Source organism: Enhydra lutris, unplaced genomic scaffold, assembly GCF_002288905.1.
Source record: "Enhydra lutris kenyoni isolate GAN:26980312 unplaced genomic scaffold, ASM228890v2 scaffoldscaffold19, whole genome shotgun sequence".
In the NCBI taxonomy this organism is placed as follows: domain Eukaryota; kingdom Metazoa; phylum Chordata; class Mammalia; order Carnivora; family Mustelidae; genus Enhydra; species Enhydra lutris.
The window spans coordinates 31,825,761-31,851,814 of record NW_019154103.1 but is presented as its reverse complement, the minus strand read 5'-3'; the positions used below and the strand labels follow the sequence as shown (position 1 = coordinate 31,851,814).

Here is a 26,054-nt window from a genome sequence, read left to right as displayed (position 1 = left end):
CATTGGTTCATTATTGTCAGCACTAGAAGTAGTGCCTGGGAATATGGTGAAATAAAGCTTTATTGTAAAGAAAAGACTCGGTAAAATACTTGTCAATTTAAATCCATGGTCATGCTTTACAGTTGCCATGTACTATACTGTGAATATGTGAAGATTCAAGTTATTTCAGATCATTCAGATTCAAGTTATTTCAGATCATTTTTCTTAGTATTAAAACAATGTTAATTAGAGCTTGTTTTTGCCAGTATGGTAGCTTGGGGGGGGGGTATTATTTATCCTTTAGCTGTTGCTAATAGTCTGACTTGGTTCACAACCTGTTGCTGAATTTGTAATTTATATTGGAGAATGTGTGTGTGTACTCTTATGTATGTTAATATATAGCTATCTATGGCTAGACAGATAACATGTACAGTTAAGCTCATTTGCAGAACTATCATCTTCTACTAAGTGGTGATGGGCAATTAACAGGTAATTAGCCATAGTTCCAATGTTTAAGTAAATAAGGTGTTTAAATAGAAATGTAAGCCCTTACCACACTTTTTAAAAAAGCACAGGTTGCAAATTTGAGATAGTAAGTGAATTAATTGCAAATCAGAAGGTCATTTTATATTTGTTACTTGATAATAAAATATTTAGTTTTAAATTAGAGTAGGTTCTAATTTGGGATTAAAATATCTGATTGAGGGTCACCTGGGTGGCTCAGTGGGTTAAAGCCTCTGCTTTCAGCTCAGGTCATGATCCCAGTGTTCTGGGATCGAGCCCCACATCGGGCTCTCTGCTCAGCAGGGAGCCTGCTTCCCCCCCCCCCCCGTCTGCCTCTGCCTACTTGTGATCTCTCTCTGTCAAATAAATAAATAAAATCTTTTAAAAAAATCTGAATGATAAGTTGACTATTTTCAAACAATATCATTATTTACACATACTAATTTTTAATTGTTACAAACCATTATGCATTTTTATTTTTTTTTTAATTTTTTTAAAGATTTTTTTTTTAAAGGCAGAGGCTTTAACCCACTGAGCCACCCAGGCGCCCTCATTATGCATTTTTAAAATAAAGTTTGTATTCCTAGGGTTAACTTCTTTTAACAGTGCCAGGGCTAAAGGAATTCCAGTGCTTGATGGAGAAGCAGAGAGAGCATAGTGTGGTAGACCCACAGATAGTTTGGTTACATACCTCAGTAAACATTTCTTCCAGTTTGTCAGCTTATTTACTTTTAAATTATATGTGTGTTATCGTTGTCAGTCTTAAGGATGATATATACTTAAAACAAGGTTTTTTAAGAGGAGATGTAACTTTTCAAATAACCATCTTGATAGTTGTAAGGTTTTTGTGGACTTGTCAGATCACGTATTTTTCTGATATTACGGGGCTAACAAAGAGCTTCCCTAAGAGGAGTATTAGTTTTGCTATTTTTGTTTTGTGTTTTGTATTATTATTTTGTTTAATCCATGGTTTCTTTGTAGGAATCTTCTGCAGCTTATTCGTTGCGTGAGTAAAAACTAAGTCATATCCATAATTGCACTGAACTGGGCACAAGAAAACTGCCGTATATGTCACAGTATACTGAAAAAGAGCCAGCAGGTAAGCAGAGTTTGTCAGTTCCTCTACATTGAGGACTTTGTATTTTTCTCTCTAGATACCTTGAATAGTGTACATGAAATGGAGTCATGGTCTTAATTTAAGGCCATTTGATTGGTATATTGAAAATAAAGCTTAATTTCCAATTTTTGATATGAAAATAAGTATAAATAAAAATTCTTACTTTCTTTCTGTACCCCCTTGGCTACTATTGTGCTTCCATTTTGGAGACTATTCCTTTGGAGGAGTTGTTAAGGGTACTGTTTCTGGAGTCAAACTCTTCAGTTACTGGATGGTTACTAAATACTGAATTTTAACTTTAATTTTTTTGATCTTTAAAATGAAGTACAGTATCTACCTCATAAGTTTGTTTCAGGAATTAAATAACAATGTAAAACTTGATTACTCTACGTTATAAATAATGTGTTTTTTATCTGTGTTTGGAAGCAGTTATATTTGTTTTAATGCAATAAAACAAAAATATGTAATTGTTCCTTTGATTATTTCATATACCATGAGAAAATTTTTTTTACCTCTTGTATAATATATGTAAAATCTAATTGACTAAAGAGATTTAAACCTTTTATATATAGATGTGATAATGTTCTTAGTTAAAGGTGCTACTGTTTACTACTATATATCCTTCAGCCATCAGAACTTAGTATTAAAGTTGTTCAAATGTTGGTGGGTTTTGCTACCATAGTGTATACCATTGGTAGTTTTGGAAGGTGGGGTAGCATGTCTTTGACTTGGCTCATTGCTATTTTCTTTTGGAGAATTTTATCTGACCCTAATATTTGGAGTATGTTTTATTATGGTCCAGTTGGTTCTTCATGATAGTACAGATGCCAGTTAAAGAAGTTACCTATTACCTTGGATAGGAATGCATTCACTTTTAATGTAATTGAAACCATCATTTCATGTACTAGTAATTCAAGTAAGTATTAAGGAGTTATACATAAGGTACTTTACTTAGATAATTTGGAGGATCATTGTCCAATCCTTAATGAGCTTTTGTAGTATGGTGTATGAATTTTGCACATGAAAAATTGCTTTTATTAGGTTACATCATAAAAATCTAAAATATCTTAAAGGTACCAAACTTTAAAAGCTATTTTTGGGGGTAAAGAGGCATATAACTCTCATAATATTTCATGTTTACTTTTCAGGTATGTTTTACAGTATTAATAAGGTGTACTGGATGTTCAGTAGCATATGATTTGGCAAGTAATAGCATTTATGTTGAAATATTGCCCCTACTGGTCACCAGAATAAAAGTCATTGTATGCCTCTCTTATTTTTAACTCTGTTTTTCAGCAATGGATCAAGAATCCAGCAAGGCTGCATGGCCCAAACCAGCAGGAGGATATCAGACAATCACAGGCAGGAGATATGGAAGAAGACATGCATATGTCAGTTTTAAACCATGTATGACCAGGCATGAAAGAAGTTTAGGTCGGGCTGGTGATGACTATGAAGTGTTGGAACTAGATGATGTTCCAAAGGAAAATTCCTCAGGTGCGCAACATGGGATTATATGAGTTATCAAAAAGCATGTAGGAATTGATCTTGTAATATTTGAGATTGTGTGTGGGTTTTATGTGTCTGTGAATACAAATATTTTACATTTCCTCTCAAGAATTCTATTTTGATATTTTAATTGAATTTAATATTAATACTATATACAATTAAACATAGACGAAAATAGAATACAGTCAGTCATTAAAATACAACTACATTGCCATGGCAGTGATTACTTTATCACATCCTTCAGCCAGTGGAGATCATCAGTTTTCAATAAAAAAACTTTTTAATGTGAACTGAATACATTTTTCTTGCATATTATGTTTAATAGCTTTTTTGTTTTAATTGTATCTCCAAATAATTTAGGTTGGCTAATTTGATTTTTTAAATCATTTTATGAAATATGAATGTCAAATAATAGTTATTTAATTAAAATTTCTTAATTATTCTGTGGTCTGGGAAAGTATTTTGCATATATCCATGTACTTTAATTACGCATCTTTGGGCTGTACTGTGGTCGTCTTCTTATCCTGAGCAAATTTGATAATTCTAGATTATTTTTACTGTCGTTTATAAATAAGAGCCTAAATTATTAGCTAATAAGTTCATTCTGTTAAAGAAGCCTTTCTCTGATAGGATGAGACTGCTCTTTAGTTATTTATAATTTATAAATTTTTGTTCCAACAAAACGGGACATCCTCCAGCAAAACTCAGATGTCATCATTCTTTATTATTACATTAGTAGTAATAAAAGGTAATCAAGCTTAAAGTGATTTATAGAGTAGATATGATTTTATTCTTGTCTCAAGATATGACAGACTATGGCAAAGAGATTCAACTTGTTGACTTTTTGTTGTTTTGCAGTCATAGCTGTAACATAACTAAAGTTAACTCATTATTGTAGATGCATTATAAAGAATCCATATTGGGTGTAGAAATCTAATATTATATATCTGGGAACTGAGATATAATCTTCTGAACTGACATCAAACACAATCGAATTTCATTTCTGTTAGATCTGTAACCTGTTCTTTTATCTCTGAAAAGTACTGTTGCAGTTATTTTAGCTGCCCATAATAAAAGAAGTTAAGTTTGAATTGTGCACCCTAACAACTAGGAGGGCAGATTGGTTACCCTATGACTTGACTTATACCTCTCCTTTTAATGTCTTTTACAGAATGTTTTAGGTATCTGGATTTAGGCGAAAAACCTCCAAAAGACATCTGAGGGAGAGGATACTGAAGGGCTATACAATGGCATAAATGAACTCATAGGGTAACTGGTGTGCCCTCTCAGTTAAGGGTGGGAGCATAGAAGTACCTGCCAGAGAAATTCACTCATATTCAAGCGCATAATTATTAGTATAATATCTGCTTAAATAGTCATTAGTAAATAAAATTATATTTAATGTCTCCAAATATGTTTTCTTTATTATCTGTGAAGGTTCCAGTCCATCGGATCAAGTTCATTCTTCTTTACCCAATGACACTTTATTTGAAAAAAGTGAAACAGAAATTCCCATTTGTGATACAACATTGAATCAAACCATTGAGAGCAATCCATCCTTTGCTGCAGTACATCATAGCGAGGAGGGCAGGGAGACTTTAGGAAGCAGTACAGATCTTCATAATCACTCTGAGGGAGAATATACTACAGAAGCTTGCAATGCTTCAAGTGTACAAAATGGAATTTCATTGGTTCAGACTGACTCTTACGATCCAGATGGCACACATGGAGAGGCCAATGACCGTCTTCAGCTTTCTGCAGAAGTTGTGGAAGGTGGTGGCTATCAGGAAGCATTGGGCAATACAATATTTGAGTTGGCAAATGGAGAGGTAGAGGCATACACTGGTCTTTCACCACCAGTTCCCTCTTTTAACTGTGAAATAAGAGATGAATTTGAAGAGCTAGATTCAGCACCTTTAGTCAGAAGTTCTACTGGTGATACTGAGTTTGTCAATGAGAACAATCAGGAATTTCAGAGGTCCTCTTCTGAAGATGAAGTTGTTAGAAAGAAACAACAAAATGATACTAGCCAGGAGAGTCAGAGAGAAAAGGCAGCTGAAAATGCAGTGTGTGGTCCCGGGCATATCTGCAGTGAACAAAATACTAGTGATAAGGGAAAGAACCAGGGAAGTTTTCCTGAACAGGTAGTAAGGCCCAAAGTTAGAAAACTGATAAGTTCAAGCCAGGTGGACCAAGAAACAGGTTTTAATAGGCATGAGGCTAAACAAAGAAGTGTTCAGAGATGGAGGGAGGCTTTGGAAGTTGAGGAAAATGGCTCAGATGACCTATTAATAAAATGTGAAGACTACGATGGAGAACATGACTGCATGTTCTTGGATCCACCTTACTCAAGAGTTACGCATAGGGAAACAGAACATAACCAAATAACAGCGGAAAGTGGAGCCACAGCAGGAAGGCAAGAAGTGGTGGATAACGCCTTTTGGAACGGCTGTGGAGATTATTACCAGCTGTATGACAAGGATGAAGATAGGTAAGATTTTGTACTTTGTCAGATTGTGTGGTAAGCAAAGTGGTTTATTTCTACTAACCATAATGTTTGATGGATGGCCTCTTTGACATAGTCAGGGAATTAGGTACTTTGGCCAAATATTCTTATTTTCTCAGTGCTAACCACACATGCAAACTGCTGACTATTTATTTACAGAAACTTTCTTTGGGGCATTTTAGGAGTTTATAGAAATTATAATTTCAGATAATGATGATTAGTTATTAACAAAAGGATAGAGATACTAATTATTTCAGTTCTTAGTAATAGTATTTCAGTTCATAAACTATAAAGTGAACATTTATTATATTTTTAAAAAAATTCTGTGTTAATTCATCCTGGGCTTAAAAAGTGATTTAAGATCACAGAAAATTTTGATAATATTGTATGAACTTTGCCAATATTTATTAATGTCACCTGTTTCTCTCTTCCTCTTGTTTGCTCTTTTTTTAAATTTTTATTTTTTTAAAGATTTTATTTATTTATTTGACAGAGATCACAAGTAGGCAGAGAGGTAGGCAGGGGGAGAGAGAGAGAGAGAGAGAGAGAGAGAGAGATAGGAGGAAGCAGGGAGCTGAGCAGAGAGCCTGATGTGAGGCTCGATCCCAGTACTCTGGGATCATGACCTGAGCCGAAGGCAGAAGCTTTAATCCACTGAGCCACCCACGCGCCCCCTTGTTGCTCTTTTTATCATTAGGTTTATTTTTTACCTATTTATAGGCAAAATGTATATATAAAAATATATACCATACCACAGTGTGGTATATATTATTTCCCCCATTTATAGACCTGGAAACTGAAGCACAGGAGAGTTGACTTCCCAAGATAACGAAGCTAGTAAATTCTGGAGCTGGAATTTGCATTTCTACTTACTGCCCAATACAAATGGGTATCTCAAGAGAACATACAACTTTTTTTTTCTTTTTTTATAAGAGGGAGAGAGAGAGAGAGAGAGAGCGTGAGCAAGGTGAGGAGTTGAGGAGTGGATGGGCAGAAGGAGAGGGGGAAAGAATCTTTAGCAGGCTCCATGCCCAGGGCAGAGCCAGACTTGGGGCTTAATCTTAACAACCCTGAGATCATGACCTGAACCAAAATCAAGAGTCAGATGCTTAACTGACTGAACCACCCAGGTGTCCCACAGCTTTTCATAGAGTAAGCATTCTGTATTCCTCGTATATAGAATCTTTCCGCCCCAAACTGTAAGACCATAAAAAGAAGAGAGAAATGGAAAATTTCTTTGTCCAGCTTCTGACTTTTCATTACCCTGGAGTACAGATTTTCAGACTTTGGAGCTAATTGGAACAGATCTTGCTCAGTTACAGTGCAGTTTCAAGATCTTACTGACTTGTAGAAATAATGGTTACTTTTTTTTTTTAACTAGAGAGTACTACAAAGGAAGAAATTTTTCCTCTTAAATATGAATACATTTTATGTATTTCATGTCACAAAATTAATAAAATGTATTTGGTTTTCTTTGGACATATGGATAAAGCTTGTATAATGTAGCATAAGTAACTTGTAGAAACAGCTGAAATATAATTTCTACTATTGTCTTTTTTTTTTAAAAGATTTTATTTATTTATTTGACAGACAGAGATCACAAGTAGGCAGAGAGAGAGAGGGAAGCAGACTCCCTGCCGAGCAAAGAGCCTGATGTGGGGCTCGATCCCAGAACTCTGGGATCATGACCTGAGCTGAAGGCAGAGGCTTTAACCCACTGAGCCACCGAGGTGCCCCATCTACTACTGTCTTGAAGTTGTAAACTTCAAGGGCTAGCAGACAGTATTTATATAACCTACTGTTTTTTAAGTCTAAGGGTAAAATTCATTAAGAACTTCTCCCTAATTTATTTGTTTTTTCAATTTAGGCCCACAGTCTTTTATGCAAAATCCACAAAGTTCTTTTTAAAATGGAAATTGAAGTCAGAACCTTAATTGGTACTAACTTATTTGATGCAGATCTGGATCTGAACTAACGTGAGGCCTTTTTTTTAAACTTTTTAAACTTTTTTTTTTTTTTTTAAGATTTTTATTTATTTATTTGACAGAGATTACAAGTCAGCAGAGAGGCAGGCAGAGAGGAGGAAGCAGGCTCCCCACTGAGCAGAGAGCCCGACGTGGGGCTCGATCCCAGGACCCTGGGATCACGACCCGAGCTGAAGGCAGAGGCCTTAACCCACTGAGCCACCCAGGCGCCCGCCCCCCCCTTTTTTTTTTTTTTGAGGCCTTTTTTTGAAGCATTCGTAATATTTATTGCAGAAATATGAAAGTGTTTGACTACTGAGTTTTGGGGTTAGACCCCACTGGGAATTATTAAATAATACATCTAAATCTCAGCAGGAAAAAATCTGACTTTTAAAACATACTCAGCCCTAAGATTTTTGGATTGGATTATGAACCTTTACTATACCTCTTGGGTTACTATTAAAAAATAATAATAACATCAACTTACCATTTTAGATAACTTATCTTTTTCAAAGTGTAACAGTGTTGCATTTTTACTCCAGTTACATTTTTGCTTTCTTGAAGAAAATAATTTAAGTTGGACATACCTTCATCTTTGGAGACACACTAATCAAAGCTAAAACCCCCCCTTTTTTTTTTTTTTTTTTTGTTTTTTAAGTCAGGCCTAATTTCATATAATAAAATTGATAAACCTTTTGCATCGTTTATCAGCCTCAAAAGTAGTTTTCTTGGCTCTTCGTTTAAATTGAGTCTGTGTGTGTTTGTATGTGTGTGTGAATAGGGTTAGTATTTTATTTGCCTAGGATGATTGTGGACTTTGAATGGTTGGTTATAGGTTGTTGTCTTAATATGTTTAATTATAATTTGGTTCCTTAAGTGATACACCAGTATTCTAAATAATGATAGATTTTTTTTTTTTTTTTTTTTTTTTACAAATAGAATATACAGAGGAAGAAAACAGTTAGTAGAAACTTCTTTTTCTTTCATTTTTTTGGTAATATATTGATTTACAGAACCTGAAGTTGAGTTGGCCTTGAAAGATGAAACTAATTTTGGAGCAATCTTTAAGACACATTGGAATGCCAGAAACACTTAGGGATTTTTTGTTTGTTTAAAACTACCATCACAGAATAAATTCTCAAGGATAATGATTTTACCTAGGATTCCACTCCCTTTTGGATCTGTAACCCTTGAGATAGGTTTAAGACCAAATTGCAACCGTCTGGACAGATTGAGGAGTATTTCTATGCTGTTTCCGGTTCTTCTGCCCTCAGCTCCCTCCAAAGGATCACAGTTGCCAGAATGTCTTTTACTATGCTGTCAGATAAAGGTTGAAATCCATACATTCCTACTTAGTTTCATTTTGTCACTTGTTCATCTACTTGGTGTTGATGCTGTAGTCCTGCTGAGTTCTGATAATAGCAGACTGGAGAAATGGGGAAACAAAGTGGCTACTCAATGAGTGTCTTGAGAAAGAAGGTATAAATACCCTTTACTTTGAGTCTGAGATTCTTTTTGAGTTTTCTTTGCTTTGTAAAACTTAAAGATGCTGTACTTGAAAATTTTTCTTGTCATGTTTATATTATAATAGCTACAAATAGGACCCTCTTATCCAGAACTTAACTAAAATCACCGTGACATTTTTAGTTATAGAAATGTTGGCCACTTTTTAAAAATATAGTTAAAAAAATACATAGTTCATATATTCTTTAAAAGTGAAAAGTATTTGAATGAATGCATGATCGATTTCCATCCTGAAAACTTTTTTAAATGATCACTTAATCATATCTGAAACGTTACACTCTACGGAATAAGCATTGCAGCTGGTAGAATTGCTCTGAGCTGTTTGACAGGAACTGAACACCACCTTATTAAATTAGAATTGCGAGGGGAATTTTAATAGGCAGTATGTAATTACCAGACTTGGAATTAGACCAAAGAGCTAAGGTTAACATCCTGCTCTTTTGAAATATACTCTGAGAACTTTAATAACTGTTTGATGACAAGATCTTGAGTTGAACAGAACCTTTTAACCATGCCAGCACATTTTAACCTTGGGTCTAAGTGAAGGAAGAGGCATACCATCCACTGACCATTTCTTAGAGCAGTTGAGGTTTCCTTCACAGTTTTTCTGTCCCTAAGCCTTGACATTGCTTAAAAGGTTAAAAACAAAAAACAAAAAACTTACCTAAGATAAATGTTGGATGTTTTTGTTGTGGATGATGTTGAGAAAATAAAAGGAGTATTAGCTCTTTAGTTGATTTCAGTTTGTTATATTCAAAAAGGATTTGTCGAAATCTTCCTAAGTGTCAGACTTTCTGCCAGGTACTCTGTAAATGGAAATAATGACCCCTGTTCCCTTGGTGTTCACCAGCCTTCTGAGGAAGATAAAACATAAAGGTAATTATCATGAGACTAAATTAAGCTCCTTGCAGAAGGAGCTCCTCTGATATCCCTACAAATAAAGCATCTGTGAGCAGCCAGCAGAGATCCTAAAGCATATGCTGTAACATTTTAGCAAACCTTTTTACCTTATTTCCAAGTTCATAGTAGTTTAGAAGGAGTAAATTAGGGCTAAAGAGCTTTGTTCCTCAGGCATGTTAGGGAATTACAGATGACAACATTCTGATATTTAGGGGAAAGACTGGAAAGTTGTAAAATGCAGGCACAGTTCAGAACCATCTGGGCCTTATTTACTAAATGAAGTAGACTTATAGATTGGAACAACTACCATTTGTAGCATTGTATTACAGCATAGTTCATTGTTAATGATAAAATGTCCCAGACTGCTTAGATTATTATATTCAGTATACTGTCTGAAAATGATATGTCCTAACATCATTTCCATCCAGAGTATTTTCAATAAAATTCAAAAAGTGTTTTTGATCCTCAGCTAGTCACATAACAAAATTATCCAAAATATAGTTCAGTTTTTATGGATGTGATAAATGCCACAGAAGACTAACAAACCAGTTCTTTGGGGGAATTTAAGGAATAAGATTGCTTATGGATGCTTTTACTTCTGTATCATATTTCTATTTAAGATTCGTACTATACAAATTCTTATTTGTGTAGAAATCACATATAATTTTATTCTATATGTGAGAAAATGTTTTTGGTTCACAATTGAATGTGTAAAATGTAACATTGAAGTTACAGTTGACTGATTTTGAATATAGCTCTAAATGCTAATGAGAGACCATATGAAAATCGAAGTGGTACTTAAGTTTTATTTTGAGAATTTAAAATTTTTTAACTCATTTGCTGTTATATTCAAGGACAAATGGGTCCTCACTATCCCATCATTGTTTTGTATCCTATTTGTTCTGTTGCTTATTCTACTTGAAAAGTTATTTTTAAATCTTTTCTCTCTCTGATTTTAGTCCCATACACTCCTGTCACTCTCAGTAAATAACTTTGTTTCTTGCTTTCCTGGAGATGGTAAAATGATTAAATCTGAACTTTTTCTTGTTTTCCTTTTCTCCATATAGCAACATGTTAGTATCCTTTCCTGTTTTTTTCTTTAATGAAGAGAGGTGACTAGTCTCATTCTGTGTCTATAGTCATATCCAACACCTGACTTTATTAATCTTATACCAAAGTTGCTTCCCTCTACCTCATTCTGTAATTTTCTAAACCCCAAGGGGAAACCTTCACTTGATCTTGCTTTTCCTTTAACCACTTGCTTGTTTGTTTTCTGTTCCACTGCTGAATTTTCAGAATAAATATTCCATACCCACTGTTTCTGTTCCTGCACTCTGCACTTTTAAATGCCTTGAAATCTAACTCCCAGTGTTATTTCTATATTCTCTGATGTTAACAGTGACCTCTTCTTTATCACATCCAGTTGACTTTTCTTGGTACACGTTTTTGTTTTGTTTTGTTTTAATGCTTCTGTTAAGCAGTTTGTTCACCCTTTCCTGTTCTGTGATTTCTTTTCCATTGACCTATGTTTGGTTTCTCTTTGCTGTGTCTTCTCTGAACCTCAGGGGTCTGCAAACTTTTTTAAAAGGGTGACCAGATAGTAAATATTTTAGGCTTTGTGGACCAAAAGACAAAATCAAGGATACTATATAGGTACTTACATAACTGTTTAAAAATGCAAACAAACAAACAAAAGGCAAAAGACATTCTTAGCTTCCAGGCCATTAAAAAACAGGTGGCCAGGGGTGCCTGGGTGGCTCAGTGGGTTAAAGCCTCTGCCTTCGGCTCAGGTCATGATCCCAGGGTCCTGGGATCGAGCCCCGCATCGGGCTCTCTGCTTAGCGGGGAGCCTGCTTCCTCCTCTCTCTCTGCCTGCTTCTCTGCCTACTTGTGATCTCTGTCAAATAAATAAATAAAATCTTTAAAAAACAAACAAACAAACAAAAAACAGGTGGCCAGATTTGGTTAATGGGTCAGAGCATAGTTTTCTGACCCCTGGTATAAAGAGAGACTAAGACTAAAGCGGATTGGGTGACCAGGAGGCTGATTTTGACGTTCAGTAAGACAAACCAAGGGTTCAGAGTAGATTTTCTTAGGTAGAGAAAAGAGGAAAATGGTGGCATGCTGGTTGGAAATCCAGTTGAAATGTCTAAGCAGACAGCTTATATAATAAAGTACTACCACCTTTACTAAATGTTTGTCATTTTCCAAAAATTATTCTAAACATTTTATCTACAATATTCATTTAAACATCATAAACCTGACCTGGAAAGGAAATAACAGTATTTGAGTAGGAAAAAAAAAAAAAAAAGTTGTTAAAAAAAAGATCTGCTGGGGTGCCTGGGTGGCTTAGTGGGTTAAAGCCTCTGCCTTTGCCTCTGGTCATGATCCCAGGGTCCTGGGATCGAGCCCCACATCGGGCTCTCTGCTCAGCAGGGATCCTGCTTCCTCCTCTCTCTCTCTCTCTCTCTCTGCCTGCCTCTCTGCCTGCTTGTGATCTCTGTCTGTCAAATAAATAAGTAAAATCTTTAAAAGAAAAAGAAAAAAAAAGATTTGCTAACAGGTACTGATGGCGTATTATTTACCAGGCTCTGTTAAAATGTTTTGTAGGTATTAATTCATTTACTTCTCATATGAGCTCAGTGAATTATTAGGTACTGTTACTAAATTCACCTGATGTGTGAGTGATAAAGGCACAGTAAGGTTAAGTTACTTTTTCACAACTACTAAGTGGTGGGTTCAAATCCAAGCAGACTGACTCCAGAACCTGTGTTCTCAACAACTATACCTTAAGACATAGCATTAATGTATGACTGCAGCAAAAATAGGGAAGGCAGTAGGTAAGTGGTTTAATTTTATGAAATATTGCTTTAGTAAAGTGAAGGATTTTGGAGTAATATTATGTATGTGCTATTTGATATAAATTAAAGCAATAGTGATATTTAAAATGCATCTTTTAAGTGAGGAGAGGGAATGAGATTAAATTTAGGGACACCAATTAATAATTGACTTCCAGGTCTAGGTTTGGAAAAGAATACTGGAGCCAGGGTTTTTAGGGAAAATGGAGACAAAGGAGACATTTTACAGAAAGAATGGAATGTAAAAAGGATTTAAACATAGGAGTTTATGAGATGTCAAAGATACATGATTTTCAGCTTGTGAGCAGGGAAATACCGTTAGCAGATAGAAAATCAAGAAATTTACCTGTCAAATAAGTTTTGTTTTGTAGCTTTTGAAAAGGAGGGTGAAAAATCTAAAACTTTCTGGATGGCTAGGTCGTCAGGGCTAGTATATATATTTAAAAGTTACCTATTTAGTGGTATGGATTATATATAATGAGTAATAATGATACAGGGCTGGGATATGCAGATTTTTTCCCTAAAGGGCCAGATAGTATATATTTTAAATTTTGTAAGAGGTAGAATTAAAGACAAACTTATAAAAAAAGAAAAGAAAAAACATATTTTTAATCCAGAGATCCTAGGAAAAACAGGTAGAAGGGCCAAATTTGGCTGAAAGGCTGAATTTACCAATCTGTGATGTAGGCTTCTTAAAGATATTGACTATTGATCATATTCTTTTTATATTACAGTTTGGAGGTAGTCCATCAATTATTTCACTAAGTTAAAAAAAATTTGGAAGTTTTCAGATATTGTTTTTCTGGACAGGATCATAAAATGCTTAAAATATGAGGTTTCCTTTTTAAATAAGTTAAGTTGCCAGAAATTAATAAAGAAAGCTTACTGTAATTGTTAATGATATACCAAAATTGGAACTGGAATATAGCTTCAAATTTGAGAGGCTTCACAGTTGAGGAAACTTAGTTCAAGAACTCTTTTAAAACTATTATCTATATTAGATTTTTACACTGATACAAATCTAGAAATGATTTACTTAGATTATTTTTTGGATTACAGAAAATTTTACAAAATAAAAGCAATTAGGGTCCTATTCAACTGAAGGAATATCTTTTACTTGCTATGCCAGAGCTATATAGCATTCCTTCTCCAGAATGCTTGTGCTTTGCTACCTATCATTTACTGAAGATTGGAAGTTGATTTTACTTTTTTACGTCTAACTTCTCAGAGCTTACATTACATTAGTGCTATTCTTTTTTAATAGCATTTTGATCTCTTCGGTTTATCTGCCTATAGAAGGAGGAACTCATTAACTAGTTAATATATCATTATTAATATAACCACTAGTAATACATCATCATAAAGAAAAGTTATTTCCTACTAATTATGGGAATTATAATTATATAATATATATATAACTATAATTCTTTCAGAAACAAATTAAAATTTATAATTTTTTTTTTTTAAATCATGGCACCAAAGGGAAATCTTTAAGGGGATTTTTTATTTTTTAAGATTTTATTTATTTATTTGACAAAGAGATCACGAATAGGCAGAGAGAGAGGGGGAAGCAGGCTGCCTGCTGAGCAGAGACTCTAATGCAGGGCTTGATCCCAGGACCCTGAGATCATGACCTGACCTGGAAACAGAGGCTTAACCCACTGAACCCCCCAGGTGCCCCAAAAGGGTTCTTGATCAGAATGGTTGATATGGTTGGAAAGGGCATTTAAGATTTATTTTCACCATTAATAAGTACAAGATAACTGTACTTTAAGGAGTAGTTAAATGTAACTAAATTAACCAAAGTTAAAAAATATAACCAAAAGTCATTTTTTGAGGTTCTTCATTAACCCTTCTATCGCATGTTTTGGTTCCTTATCTGCATATTTTCTTGCAGTGAAATTTATTTTGTGTTCACAGTTCTACCAAAAGACTTTAGTAAAGATTAGTCAGTGCAGCTTTTTATGAATTTGAATCTCATTTTACTTTAAAGTCTTTTGTAAAAAAGGAAGGAAAAAATAGTTAAGCTTTTGAAACATGGCAATAGTGGAAATTTATTCATAGAGGATATGTCCCCAGTTGTCAGTATGTAATTAGAAAGTTGTTTTAGTCGGGGTAGATGAGTAATAAATCTATTATTTATTTCAGAAAGCATTTAATTTATGATTACCAAATTAAAATTTTATTTAGATATACATCTAAAAAATAACCCTGTATCTAAGCACCATGGAATTACTTACTTTAGTGAAGAAAATAATGAATTGACATTTCTGTAACTTGCCATATGCTTTATTCATCGGAAAAAGTTACATTCTGCTGAATGTATTTATTTCTGTGTTTATTTTTAAAATATTTTTTAAAAATTGACTTGGCACCTGATGAGGCATAGTCGTACACTGTATACTGTGATGCCTCCAAATGACAAATGCACAAATAGTGACAGTTACTGTGTTTCTGTTCTGAATTTGCAGTTCAGAATGCAGTGACGGAGAATGGTCTGCCTCATTGCCTCATCGGTTTTCTGGTACAGAAAAAGATCAGTCATCAAGTGATGAAAGCTGGGAAACTTTGCCAGGAAAAGATGAGAATGAACCTGAATTACAGAGTGATAGCAGTGGTCCTGAAGAAGAAAACCAAGAATTGTCTCTACAGGAAGGGTATGTTTAACAGTGAGATTTATTATTTTTATGTGTATCGTCTGAGAATTGTATCCCATCACATTCAGATGTTGGGGATGCCGTTAATTTGCATGTACAAGCCCTATGTAGGACCAGTAAATCCTACTGATTTTTTTTTTTCATTATGCTTTTGGTATTTTACAAAGATCAATTAGATTGAAAATTCTAGTAATTTCATTATCTTTTCTTGAGATACAGTATATATTTCCACTTTGCGTTAAAGAAAACTTGGACATTTAAAAGATGTTTTGACGGGGCGCCTGGGTGGCTCAGTGGGTTAAGCCTCTGCCTTCGGCTCTGGTCATGATCTCAGGGTCCTGGGATCGAGCCCCGAATCGGGCTCTCTGTTCATTGTGGAGCCTGCTTCCCTCCTCTCTCTGTCTCTGCCTCTCTGCCTACTTGTGATCTCTCTCTCTGTCAGATAAATAAATAAAATCTTTAAAAAAAATAAAAGATGTTTTGATTGAGTTAGGTGTGAGTGAATTAGAGCTGCTTTTGCTCTGCAGTGGAGGTGATGGTGAGGGAAGGGGTAGACACAAGAGGGAAATCAGTGATTTATTCACAGATATGGAGAAAGTTACAAAAGTTGAAGTTTTAATATTTCTGTCTAACTGCAGCCGATGATAGCTCTGAAATCAGTGATTGTTAGTAAGCACCTTTGTCTTTTCCTAACTTAAATAGGAATGCTCTAGTTCTAGGGGTTGTCAGACTTAACACTGTGAAGGGCTGGATAGTAAATATTTTCAGCTTTGTGTGCCAGTCTCTATTGCAGCTACTCAACTCCGGTGTTGTAGTGTAAAAGTAGCCGTAAGATGATATGTAAATGAATGGGTGTGGCTGTCTTCCAACAAAATTTTATTTATTTATTTAAAACAGTTGGCAGGCTGAAAATAACCCATGGGCGTGGTTTATAACCCATGCTCTGATATTTCCCAAGTAAGAATGATTCTGGCTGATTTACACACACAAACAGCACAGGTTGATTTATACACACACACACACAACTTTTTTTTTCTAAATCACACTAAGGAAATATCCCCATTAATACTTTATAGGTTTTTAGCAGGAATATTTGTCAAATTTTATCAAAGTTTTTTTTAAGCATCAGTGGAAATTATCATAGTGATTTTTCATTTTTCATTGACCTAATGGTAATGAGAAATTATCTTTTTAAAATTTTTTACATTATTTTTTAAGATTTTATTTATTTATTTATTTGACAGAGATCTACAGAGAGCCAGAGAGTACAAGCAGGGGCAGTGTCAGAGGAAGAAGGAGAAGCAGGCTCCCAGCTGAGTAGGGAGCCTAGTGTGGGGCTCAGTCCCAGGATCTTGGGATCATGACCTGAGCCAAAGGCAATAGTTTAACCGACTGAGCCACCCAGGTGCCCAAGGAATTATTTTGTTAACAAATTTCCTGATAGTTATCCTGGCTTCTTGAAATAAACAAAAATGATCACATAGTCATAGTTTGTTGTTTTAATGAGCTGCTGGATTCTGTTTGCTAATATTTGACATAGGATTTTTACGTTGAGATGCGTAAGTGCAATTATGTCTTTTATCTGGATAAGTGTGATACTTGCTTGGCTAAAACAATGTATATGTGCTTCTTTTTAGCCCTTTGATGTTTATCTTATTTATTCCTTTAAAGGTTGTTTAAATATTTTACTTAAATAGCTTATTTTAAAGATTTTTAGTATTTTCTTATGAAACCTAGGCTTGTGTTTTATTGTGAGGTAGTATCTGTTAATTTAAATGTTTTTTCTGGTAATTGGTTAGTTCTAATTTTTAGTCTCTCATGGAATCTATTTTGGTAGATATATTTTCATAACTTTCACCTTGGACTAACATTAAAATTTGTACTTCTCAAAAGGTATAAATTTCCAGCTTGAGATGAATTCCATAAGGTATAAATACATTAGAAAATCTGTAAAGAAAGAAATTTATGAACGTAATTGTTTTGACAGTGATTGAAAATGGTGGTTTTTTTCTCATCTGATTTTATGTTTGATCTTCTTGAATCAATATTAATTTACTAAGTATTATTAAATTGTGATAGTAATTTTTCATTCAACAAATACTTATTTAGGATTTAGTATGTACCAAGCATTGTGCTGGATTCTGGAATTAAATGAGCAAGACAAACTAAGATTCCAGCTTGAAGCTTACACGGTGGTGGGAGAGGCAGGTATTAAGCAAAATACAAACTTGATGAATTACAAACTGTGATAATGACTGTGAAGGAAAGAAAACACTCATATGATAGAAAGCAACTAATAGGCACCTATGTTTTTTTTCCATTTTTATTTTATTTCGTTTCTTTTCAGTGTTCCAGCATTCATTGTTTATGTACCACACCCAGTGCTCCATGTAATACGTGCCCTCCTTAATACCCATCACCAGACCCTCCCAACCCCCACCCCCTCCCCTCCAAAACCCTCAGTTTGTTTCTCAGAGTCCACAGTCTCTCATGGTTTGTCTCCCCCTCCAATTTCCCCCAACTCATTTCTCCTTTCTATCTCCCACTGTCCTCCGTTTTATTCCTTATGCTCCACAAGTAAGTGAAACCATATGATACTTGACTCTCTCTGCTTAACTTATTTCACTCAGCATAATCTCTTCTAGTCCTGTCCGTATTGATACAGAAGTTGGGTATTCATCCTTTCTGATGAAGGCATGATACTCCATTGTACATATGGACTATATCTTCTTTATCCATTCATCTGTTGAAGGGCATCTCGGTTCTTTCCAAAGTTTGGTTACTGTGGCCATTGCTGCTATGGGGTACAGATGGCCCTTCTTTTCACTACCTCAGTATCTTTGGGGTAAATACCCAGTAGTGCAATTGCAGGGTCCTAGGGTAGCTCTATTTTTAATTTCTTAAGAAATCTCCACACTGTTTTCTAGAGTGGCTGCACCAACTTGCATTCCCACCAACAGTGTCAGAGGGTTCCCCTTTCTCCACATCCTCTCCAACACATGTTGTTTACTCTCCTGTTAATTTTGGCCATTCTCACTGGTGTAAGGTGGTAATCAATGTGGTTTTGATATGAATTTCCCTGGTGGCTAACGATGATGAACATTTTTTCATGTATCTGTTAGCCATCTGTATGTCTTCATTGGAGAAGTGTCTGTTCCTGTCTTCTGCCCATTTTTTGACCCGATTATCTGTTTTGTGTGTGTTGAGTTTGAGGAGTTCTTTATAGATCTTGGATATCAGCCCTTTGTCTGTAGTGTCATTTGCAAATATATTATCCCATTCCGTGGGTTGCCTCTTTGTTGACTGTGTCCTTTGCTGTAATAGGCACCTATATTAATTAGAGTGGCCAGGGAGTACTTCTCTCAGGAACTGACCTTTGAGCTGGGATCTAAAAGATAAGAATTCATGGTTGAGAAGAGCTTCCTGGGCAAAAGGAAAGGTAAGAGCAGAGGTATTAAAAAGAAAAGGGCTTGATATGTTTAGAGGTAGTGGGGCTGAAGTGAAGGAGTGAAAAGATGAGTGATAGGAGATGATGTGGCAGGTACCAAACTATGCAGGATATGTAGCATCTGGAATTTATTCATAGAGCAGGGAGATTTAAGTGGACAGTTAATTGCATAATTGATCTGACACAAATTTTTAAAAGATTCACTCTAGTTGCTTTGTCTCCAGAATGAATTAGAAAGGTATTAAAGTATAAAAGAGAAAAGAAAGTTGGACTAGCCCTTGGACTAGTGAGGATTAAAAAAAGTAAACAAGTTTGAGAATATTTTTGAGTTATAAATAATAGGAGCGATTGAGTGTGAGATGAGGGAGAATGAGAAATCAGTTATGGCTGGGTTTTTTGGTTTGAGCAGTGGGTAGTTGTTACTGTCATTGAGATGGAAAGTAAGAACTCTTTTTGGAAGTTTTAAGTGCCATTTAGACATGCAGTGTAGATGGTAAGTAGATGCTTGAATATTTTTAAGCTTAAAGGAAATGTCCCAGATTATAGTTAGATATAGAAATGTATGACTACAAACAGAAACATTTATGGTAGTCATCAGCTACTTGCATTGATACTGTACAATAATAAAGGCCAGTAGTTCATTAAAAAAAATAAAAGTGAGGGATGGTTTAATAAGCACTCCACCCCGTGGAACACACAAACACAAAAAATGAGCATGTAGTAGGCTACAAAGCACAGATTAACACATTTCAAAGAATCAGTATCCTGCAGACTATATTCTCTGACATAATGCAGTTAACTTAGAAATAAATAATAAAAATACAAAAATTTTAAAAATCCATACATTTTAAATTGTTCATCCTTCTAAATAACCACTAGGCAAAAAAATTATAACTGAAGTTTAAACTGCTCTCTACTTGCTGATAATGAGAATACCACCACAATTAAAATTTGAGGGATGCAGTGAAATTGGTAAACAGAAATTCATCTTTCTAAATGCTTAAGTTAGAAAAGAAAAAAACCTGAACATGGAGGAACTACGCATTTAACTTAAAATAGAAAAGGAATATGAAAATAAAGAAAATAAGGAAATAAGAATTAGAATTAGGAAAGATAAGAGCATAACTCAGTAAGTTAGAAAAGAGTTATGATAGAAAGGATCAAAGAAATCAGAAGGTGATACTTTGAAAAGATTAAGAAAAATAGATAATCCAGTTGTATAGTGAACAAGAAAATAAAGACAAGGCACAAATAAATAATACTGAAATACAAAAGTGTACACAGCCACAAATACAATAAAGACTGGATAGAGTAAAAAGAGTACTGTGAATTTTGTACCAGTAAATTTGAAAACTTAGAAGAAACTGATAAATTTCCAGGAAAATAGAATTCACCAAAACTTATGGGAAGCCTGAATAATAATATAAGTATTACAGATACGTAATCAGTAGTTTAAAATCTTACTGTGAAGGGGCGCCTGGGTGGCTCAATCAGTTAAGCGTCTGCCTTCAGCTCAGGTCATGATCCTGGCTCCTGGGATTGAGCCCCACGTCAGGCTCTCTGCTCGGCGGAGAGCCTGCTTCTCTCTCTCCCTCTGCCTGCTACTCTGCCTGCTTGTACTGTCTCTCTCTCTGTCAAATAAATAAATAAAATCTTTTAAAAAAATAAGATAAAATCTTACTGTGGAGAAAACAACTAATCCATATGGTTTTAGAGTTAATTCTCTTAAACTAAACTTTCAAGGACCATGCCACTTTCACTCTTAAGAAAGAAAAAGAGCTATTTCTCCAAATCATTCTAAAAGGCCAGTGTAACCCTAACACCAAAAGAGTATGTGAAGGAAAATATAAACCTGTGGCTTTCATTGGGGCGCCTGGGTGGCTCAGTTGGTTAAGTGTCTGCCTTTGGCTCAGGTCATGATCCCAGGGTTCTGGGATCAAGTTCTGCATCTGCCTTCCTGCTCAGCGGGGACCCTGCTTCTTCCTCTCCCGCTCTCCCTGCTTGTGCGTGCACTCTCTCGCTCTCTCTTGCTTTTTCCGTGTCAAACATAAAATCTTAAAAAAAAAAAAATCAAAAAACTACATCTTTATTAAATGCATGTCAAAATCCCAAACAGAATTGGAAATCTCAATTCATAAGTGTATATTTTGAAGCTAAAACTCAATTGGCAGTCTGAGTTTATTCCAGAAATGTATAGGTGTTTTAATATAAAAATACCCGTAAATGTCATTCACCATATTAACAGAATACAGGAGAAAATCATAGGATAGATTCTACAGATAAAGGGGAAAAAAAACACATAGTAATGTTCAGTACCTCAACATGATAAAAACTCAGAAACTAGGATCAGAACACAATCTCTTTGACCTCATAAAAGGTATCTATAAAAAAAAATCAGTAGTAATCATTTTCGGTAATGAAGCATTAAACCCTTGCCCCTTAAAATCAAGAGCAAGACAGGGGTGCTCATAACACCATTTTAGCAGCCATTGTGGTAGAGGTCTTGGTGGGCATGATATGATGGGAAAATAAAAATTAAATACGATGGGAAAATAATAAAGGAGAAAAAGCCGTAAAAAGCAGAAACTAGCAGAAAAGAAAGAAACTAGTAGAATATATTTATAGAATATAAATTGTTAATGTGCGGGATACAAAGAACTCCTAGAAATCAGGAAGAAAAACTGACAGTCTAATTGCAAAGTGTTCAAAATATTGAGCAAATAATTCACTGAAGAGGAAATATTAATGGTAAGTAAAAATACCAAAGGTACTTAGATCATGAGTAATCAAGGGAGTATACGTTAAGATCATAAGGAGGTATCATTTTTTACCTACCAAATTTCCTTGGTAGGTAAAGGAAATTTTCCTAGTGTTTGTTAATAACAAACACTAGGAAATTTGACAATGTCCGGTGTTTTGAGGATGTGAATGCTTGTTGAGGTGTGAAGTAGGTCACATGCACTGAAATTACGTAATAATTTTAACTTGCACATGGTAGACTATCAGCTGTATCACTTTCAAGTGTGTACTCTGGAGAAACTTCCCCATGTGGCGTAGGAGTTGTGTACAAGAATGTTCATTACAGTATTTTTCATGAAACCTATAAAACTGGATATTACCCAGATACTCATAGGAGAAAAGCTAGTGGTGTATTCATACATGGAGTATTACACAGCAGTGGGAATGCATGAGCCACACTTAAAAAAAAAAGCAAAAAAAAAAAAAAAAGAATGAATCTTAGATACAATGCTGAATGAAAACAGTTGTTTCTGGAAGAATAATGTGTATGTCATCTGTTTCACAAAATTAAAAACAAGCAGAAGTTAAATATCATGTTTAAGTATACAAAACTAGTGAAAACTTGTTTCAGAAAACAATGGAATGACAGTGGCATCCAGATAGTACTTTCCTCTGGAGGGCAAGGCCAGGGCATATAGGACACAAGGTGTTTGCTAGTCGGTGATAATATTGTAGTTCCTGGTTTGGTTGATGGGTTTATGGATGTTAAACAGAATATGCTTTATAGCTTAAATAGATGGTTTTTTTTTTTTTACATTGGGGGGGTAATTAAAGGGAATCGAAGATGAGAGAGTAAAGACCATACCTTCTTCAGAAAGGGAAGGAGCCGCAGGTAGATGTTGGGCCTAGGAAAATGTCCTCACCTCCCAAAACTGGAAGCATGATTGTTTGCTTATAGAATGTTGCAGAGGAGAATAACTGGCTAGTAATTAGAGGAAAGGTGGAGTTTTTGAGAAGATGAGAAGGATTAGGATCCACATCTAAGCAAAAGGCCTTTAGGAACAGAGACTGCCATTGTAACTAATGAGAAGGTACAGGTGTAGGTAAGTCTGGAGGTTCTGTAGTGAGAGGAAACGATGAGTCACTGGTGACTGCAGTATTCTTGTTGTTACTAGATATTGAAAGTGGGGAGGATGGGATGATTGTGAAATTGAAGGAAAGAAGAAAAGGTGGAAAATAGGCTTTCAGAAAGCTAGATAACAAACTTATTAGGTAAACATTAAACAATTGCTGGACAGTATTGAAATTAGTATTTTAAATTAGTATTTTTGAATGTAAATTAGTGTATCACACTTGTGTATTTTACTTTAAGTTTTTCCTGCTGTTTTGGTGACTTTACAAACTTTGTAAATAAATATGCTTAAAATGCTTTAATAAAATTTAGTATTTTGCCTTACTATTCTATTTATTAGAATAAAGAAACAGTTCTTCAGATTAGGTGCTAGGGTTCCATCTTTGTGACTGGATGACATGGAACAGGGTACCATTGATTTTATAAGCTCTAATTCCTTTTGAAGCTTTTTTGACTTTTTAATTCAAATTTCAGTTACTTTCCTATGTACTTTAATTCCAGGATAGGGATTTGAAATCTTAAAAAATTTTGCTATACAATTAGACTTACTAAAAATGAGCTTATGCCTCAAGCTTAGCAGCTACTTAACATGTATCTTGACTTAGAAAATGAAAACCAATTAATTAAATATCAGTTAATTAGGAATGCTTATTATGCTATCCAGGATTTTATAAAGTTTCTTATAATATAGATTATTTCATGAAAACCTCAGCCCTTTAAAATTTAAGCATTAACCCAAAGGTTTAAATTTTACGTTACAAATAATTGATACTCAAATTGCTCATCAGTTAGCTAAAGGAAACCACTCAGAATGAAAGTCGGAGTAGTATTTTCAGAGGTTTTATTTGATTTGTCTGCCTTTCATTTTCTTCATTTCTCAGGAGATTCTGTGATGCATGGTTATGTAATAGCATATTCTAAAACTTTTAAATGAAAATTTCTTTAAAATATTCCATGTTGACTTATTAATATATTTTGGTAATTTTAATATTATTATTCACATGTTATTAAATTTAGTTTCTATTATTGAGGAATGGGGATTTTTAAATCATATATCATGAAGAGAACATCAGTCTATTTATCTGAAGCTTTGAATTAAAGCATAGTCAAGAAATTCGATGATGCTGATGGTCTTCTAGGATTTTAACTGGAAGTAGGTTGTGGGGATACATTTTGAAGCATTTTCAGTTTCCTCTCGTGGCAGCAGCATTCATTTTCTCCACTGTGCTGGAAGTGCTCAAAAGGACAACCTGGCAAATTCCCTTCCCAGTTGAAACACCAAGGGACTCTAGTGGTGGTTGTGGTAGGCACAGGCTTCCACATCTTCCATCTACTGGAATTATTTTTTAGAATTGAGCATTTGGAGACATGATTAGATAATATGTCTTTTTAAATCTCATAAATTACTGTATAACATGACAATGGTATTTTATTAATTTTTGAGTTATCAAAATGAAGAAAGGTCTAAATTTTTGTGAATGTGTTACAAATGGTATGTCTGGTGTGTGTGTAAATGTGTATGTATAAGCAGAGAGAGAGAAGACTAAGATACTGCTTTAAATATTTTCAAGGTTTCTGAAGCATTTGAACTTACCTTATATGCTTACCTTCCTATATTTGTTTCTTTTATTAGCTCACAAAATGAAAGATACTTTTGACCCTATTTGTCAGAATTTTTTGTTGTTGTTGGGGGTAAAGAGCAAAATTCCTTTTGTTACAATATCAAGCCAGCTTTCTGGCCCAGCATAGTGCCACACTTCTAGCCTGGTAAATTTTGTGTAAATGATATGAACTTTAGGTAATATATTGCAAGTATATACTGTATACTACTTATTTTCTGTTACTGTGACTACATTATTATGAGGCATTAAAGACAGAATCAAATGTTTAAGCAAAATATGTAGCCAAGAATTCCTCGTATGGTAAAAGAGTATTAATGAGTGTTGTAAGTTACTTATATCAGACATAATATTTATTTCTTATACTGAATCATTTTCACCAGCATATTAGAGTTTTATGTTCTGTGTCCAAGTACAGAGTAGTAACTGAGTCATTTTGATGTCTGTATAATAGGAAAAAGAGAAGCATTTTTTGTAGGAGTACATTAGAAATAACAAAAATTTCCAAGAACTATTCCAGGCTTAATCCCCAAATTATTTATTTATTAAAAGATTGTTTTTCAAGGATTTATTCTTAATATTTGCAACACAAATAGAATACCTATTAAGTGCTAAGCATTTATTGCAAAGGGGTGAAGCTACAATGATGAGAGACAGCACTATATGCCTTTGGAAAACTCTCAGGGAAGAGACAGGTGAGTCACCAGAAAGGTTATAAAACAGTATGGTGACTGCTTTCATAAAGGTATAAACAAAGAATTGTTGGTTAGGAATTCTTGATTTTGTATTTTAAATCCATTTTGGGTTTCGTTTTTCTTTGGACCTAAGTGTAATGCATGAAAGGGAAATATCCACTATCTTTATATATTAGGTATTAAACCTTCAACAAATTAAGCATGTTTTGTTACGCTGATTTCTCTGATTTTACTAGACAGACAGTATTAGATACTAAATCTTATAAACCTGTTATTTTTGAAGTGTTGCTTAGGACCTGAGTTTAAAGAAACATGTATGGGTTTAGGTGTATAAAGAGATACTAATTCTGTGTCTTTAAAATGTGTTGATTCTTATATGTGGGCATCATCTACATCTCTTTCATAAATGTTTTTATCCCCATAGTTAAATTTGCACATTAGAATGAATAAAATTCTAATTAGAACTGCTCTTGCAATATATATTATTGTATAATATTTTTCTTCTTAAAATCCAAAAACTAAAATTCATCTTTGTCAGAATTATGCTCTTATAATTAACCTCCTTTTGATATACTAAGCACTATTTTCTGTTAAATAAAATAAATATAAATAAAATCCTGCCAGTATAATTTTCTTAGTTATAAATTCATAAAGTACCTTTTGTTTAGTCATTGCAACCTTAACTTTTGTTGCTCATGTGTTACAGTTAATTCTTCTCAGTGTGATCTTTGTGTCCATACTTTAATGTATGAGTTGTGTAATTTAACAGTATTGTCTGTGGCTTTTAGGTTTTACATCATGCTTACAATGACACAGAGATTTTTGTAAAAATTTCTCTCATGATTCTTCCAGTACTTTTATTGTTTTAGAAATGGTGGTGGATGCACATGCATTTTTAAAATG

At 34.4% G+C, this 26,054-nt stretch overlaps 1 protein-coding gene across 2 annotated transcripts in view; it reads left to right on the top strand.

The window, feature by feature from the left end:
- LOC111148373 (praja ring finger ubiquitin ligase 2) overlaps nucleotides 1-26,054 on the top strand; it is a 76,819-nt gene that overhangs the window by 21,053 nt on the left and 29,712 nt on the right. For both annotated transcript variants that reach the window (XM_022504877.1, XM_022504876.1), the window contains exons 2-5: nucleotides 1,465-1,582; nucleotides 2,897-3,097; nucleotides 4,547-5,600; nucleotides 15,333-15,518. In XM_022504877.1, the coding sequence (XP_022360585.1) occupies nucleotides 1,552-1,582; nucleotides 2,897-3,097; nucleotides 4,547-5,600; nucleotides 15,333-15,518 (1,472 nt within the window). In that variant the 5' untranslated portion in view covers nucleotides 1,465-1,551. The remainder of the gene's footprint in view (nucleotides 1-1,464; nucleotides 1,583-2,896; nucleotides 3,098-4,546; nucleotides 5,601-15,332; nucleotides 15,519-26,054) is intronic.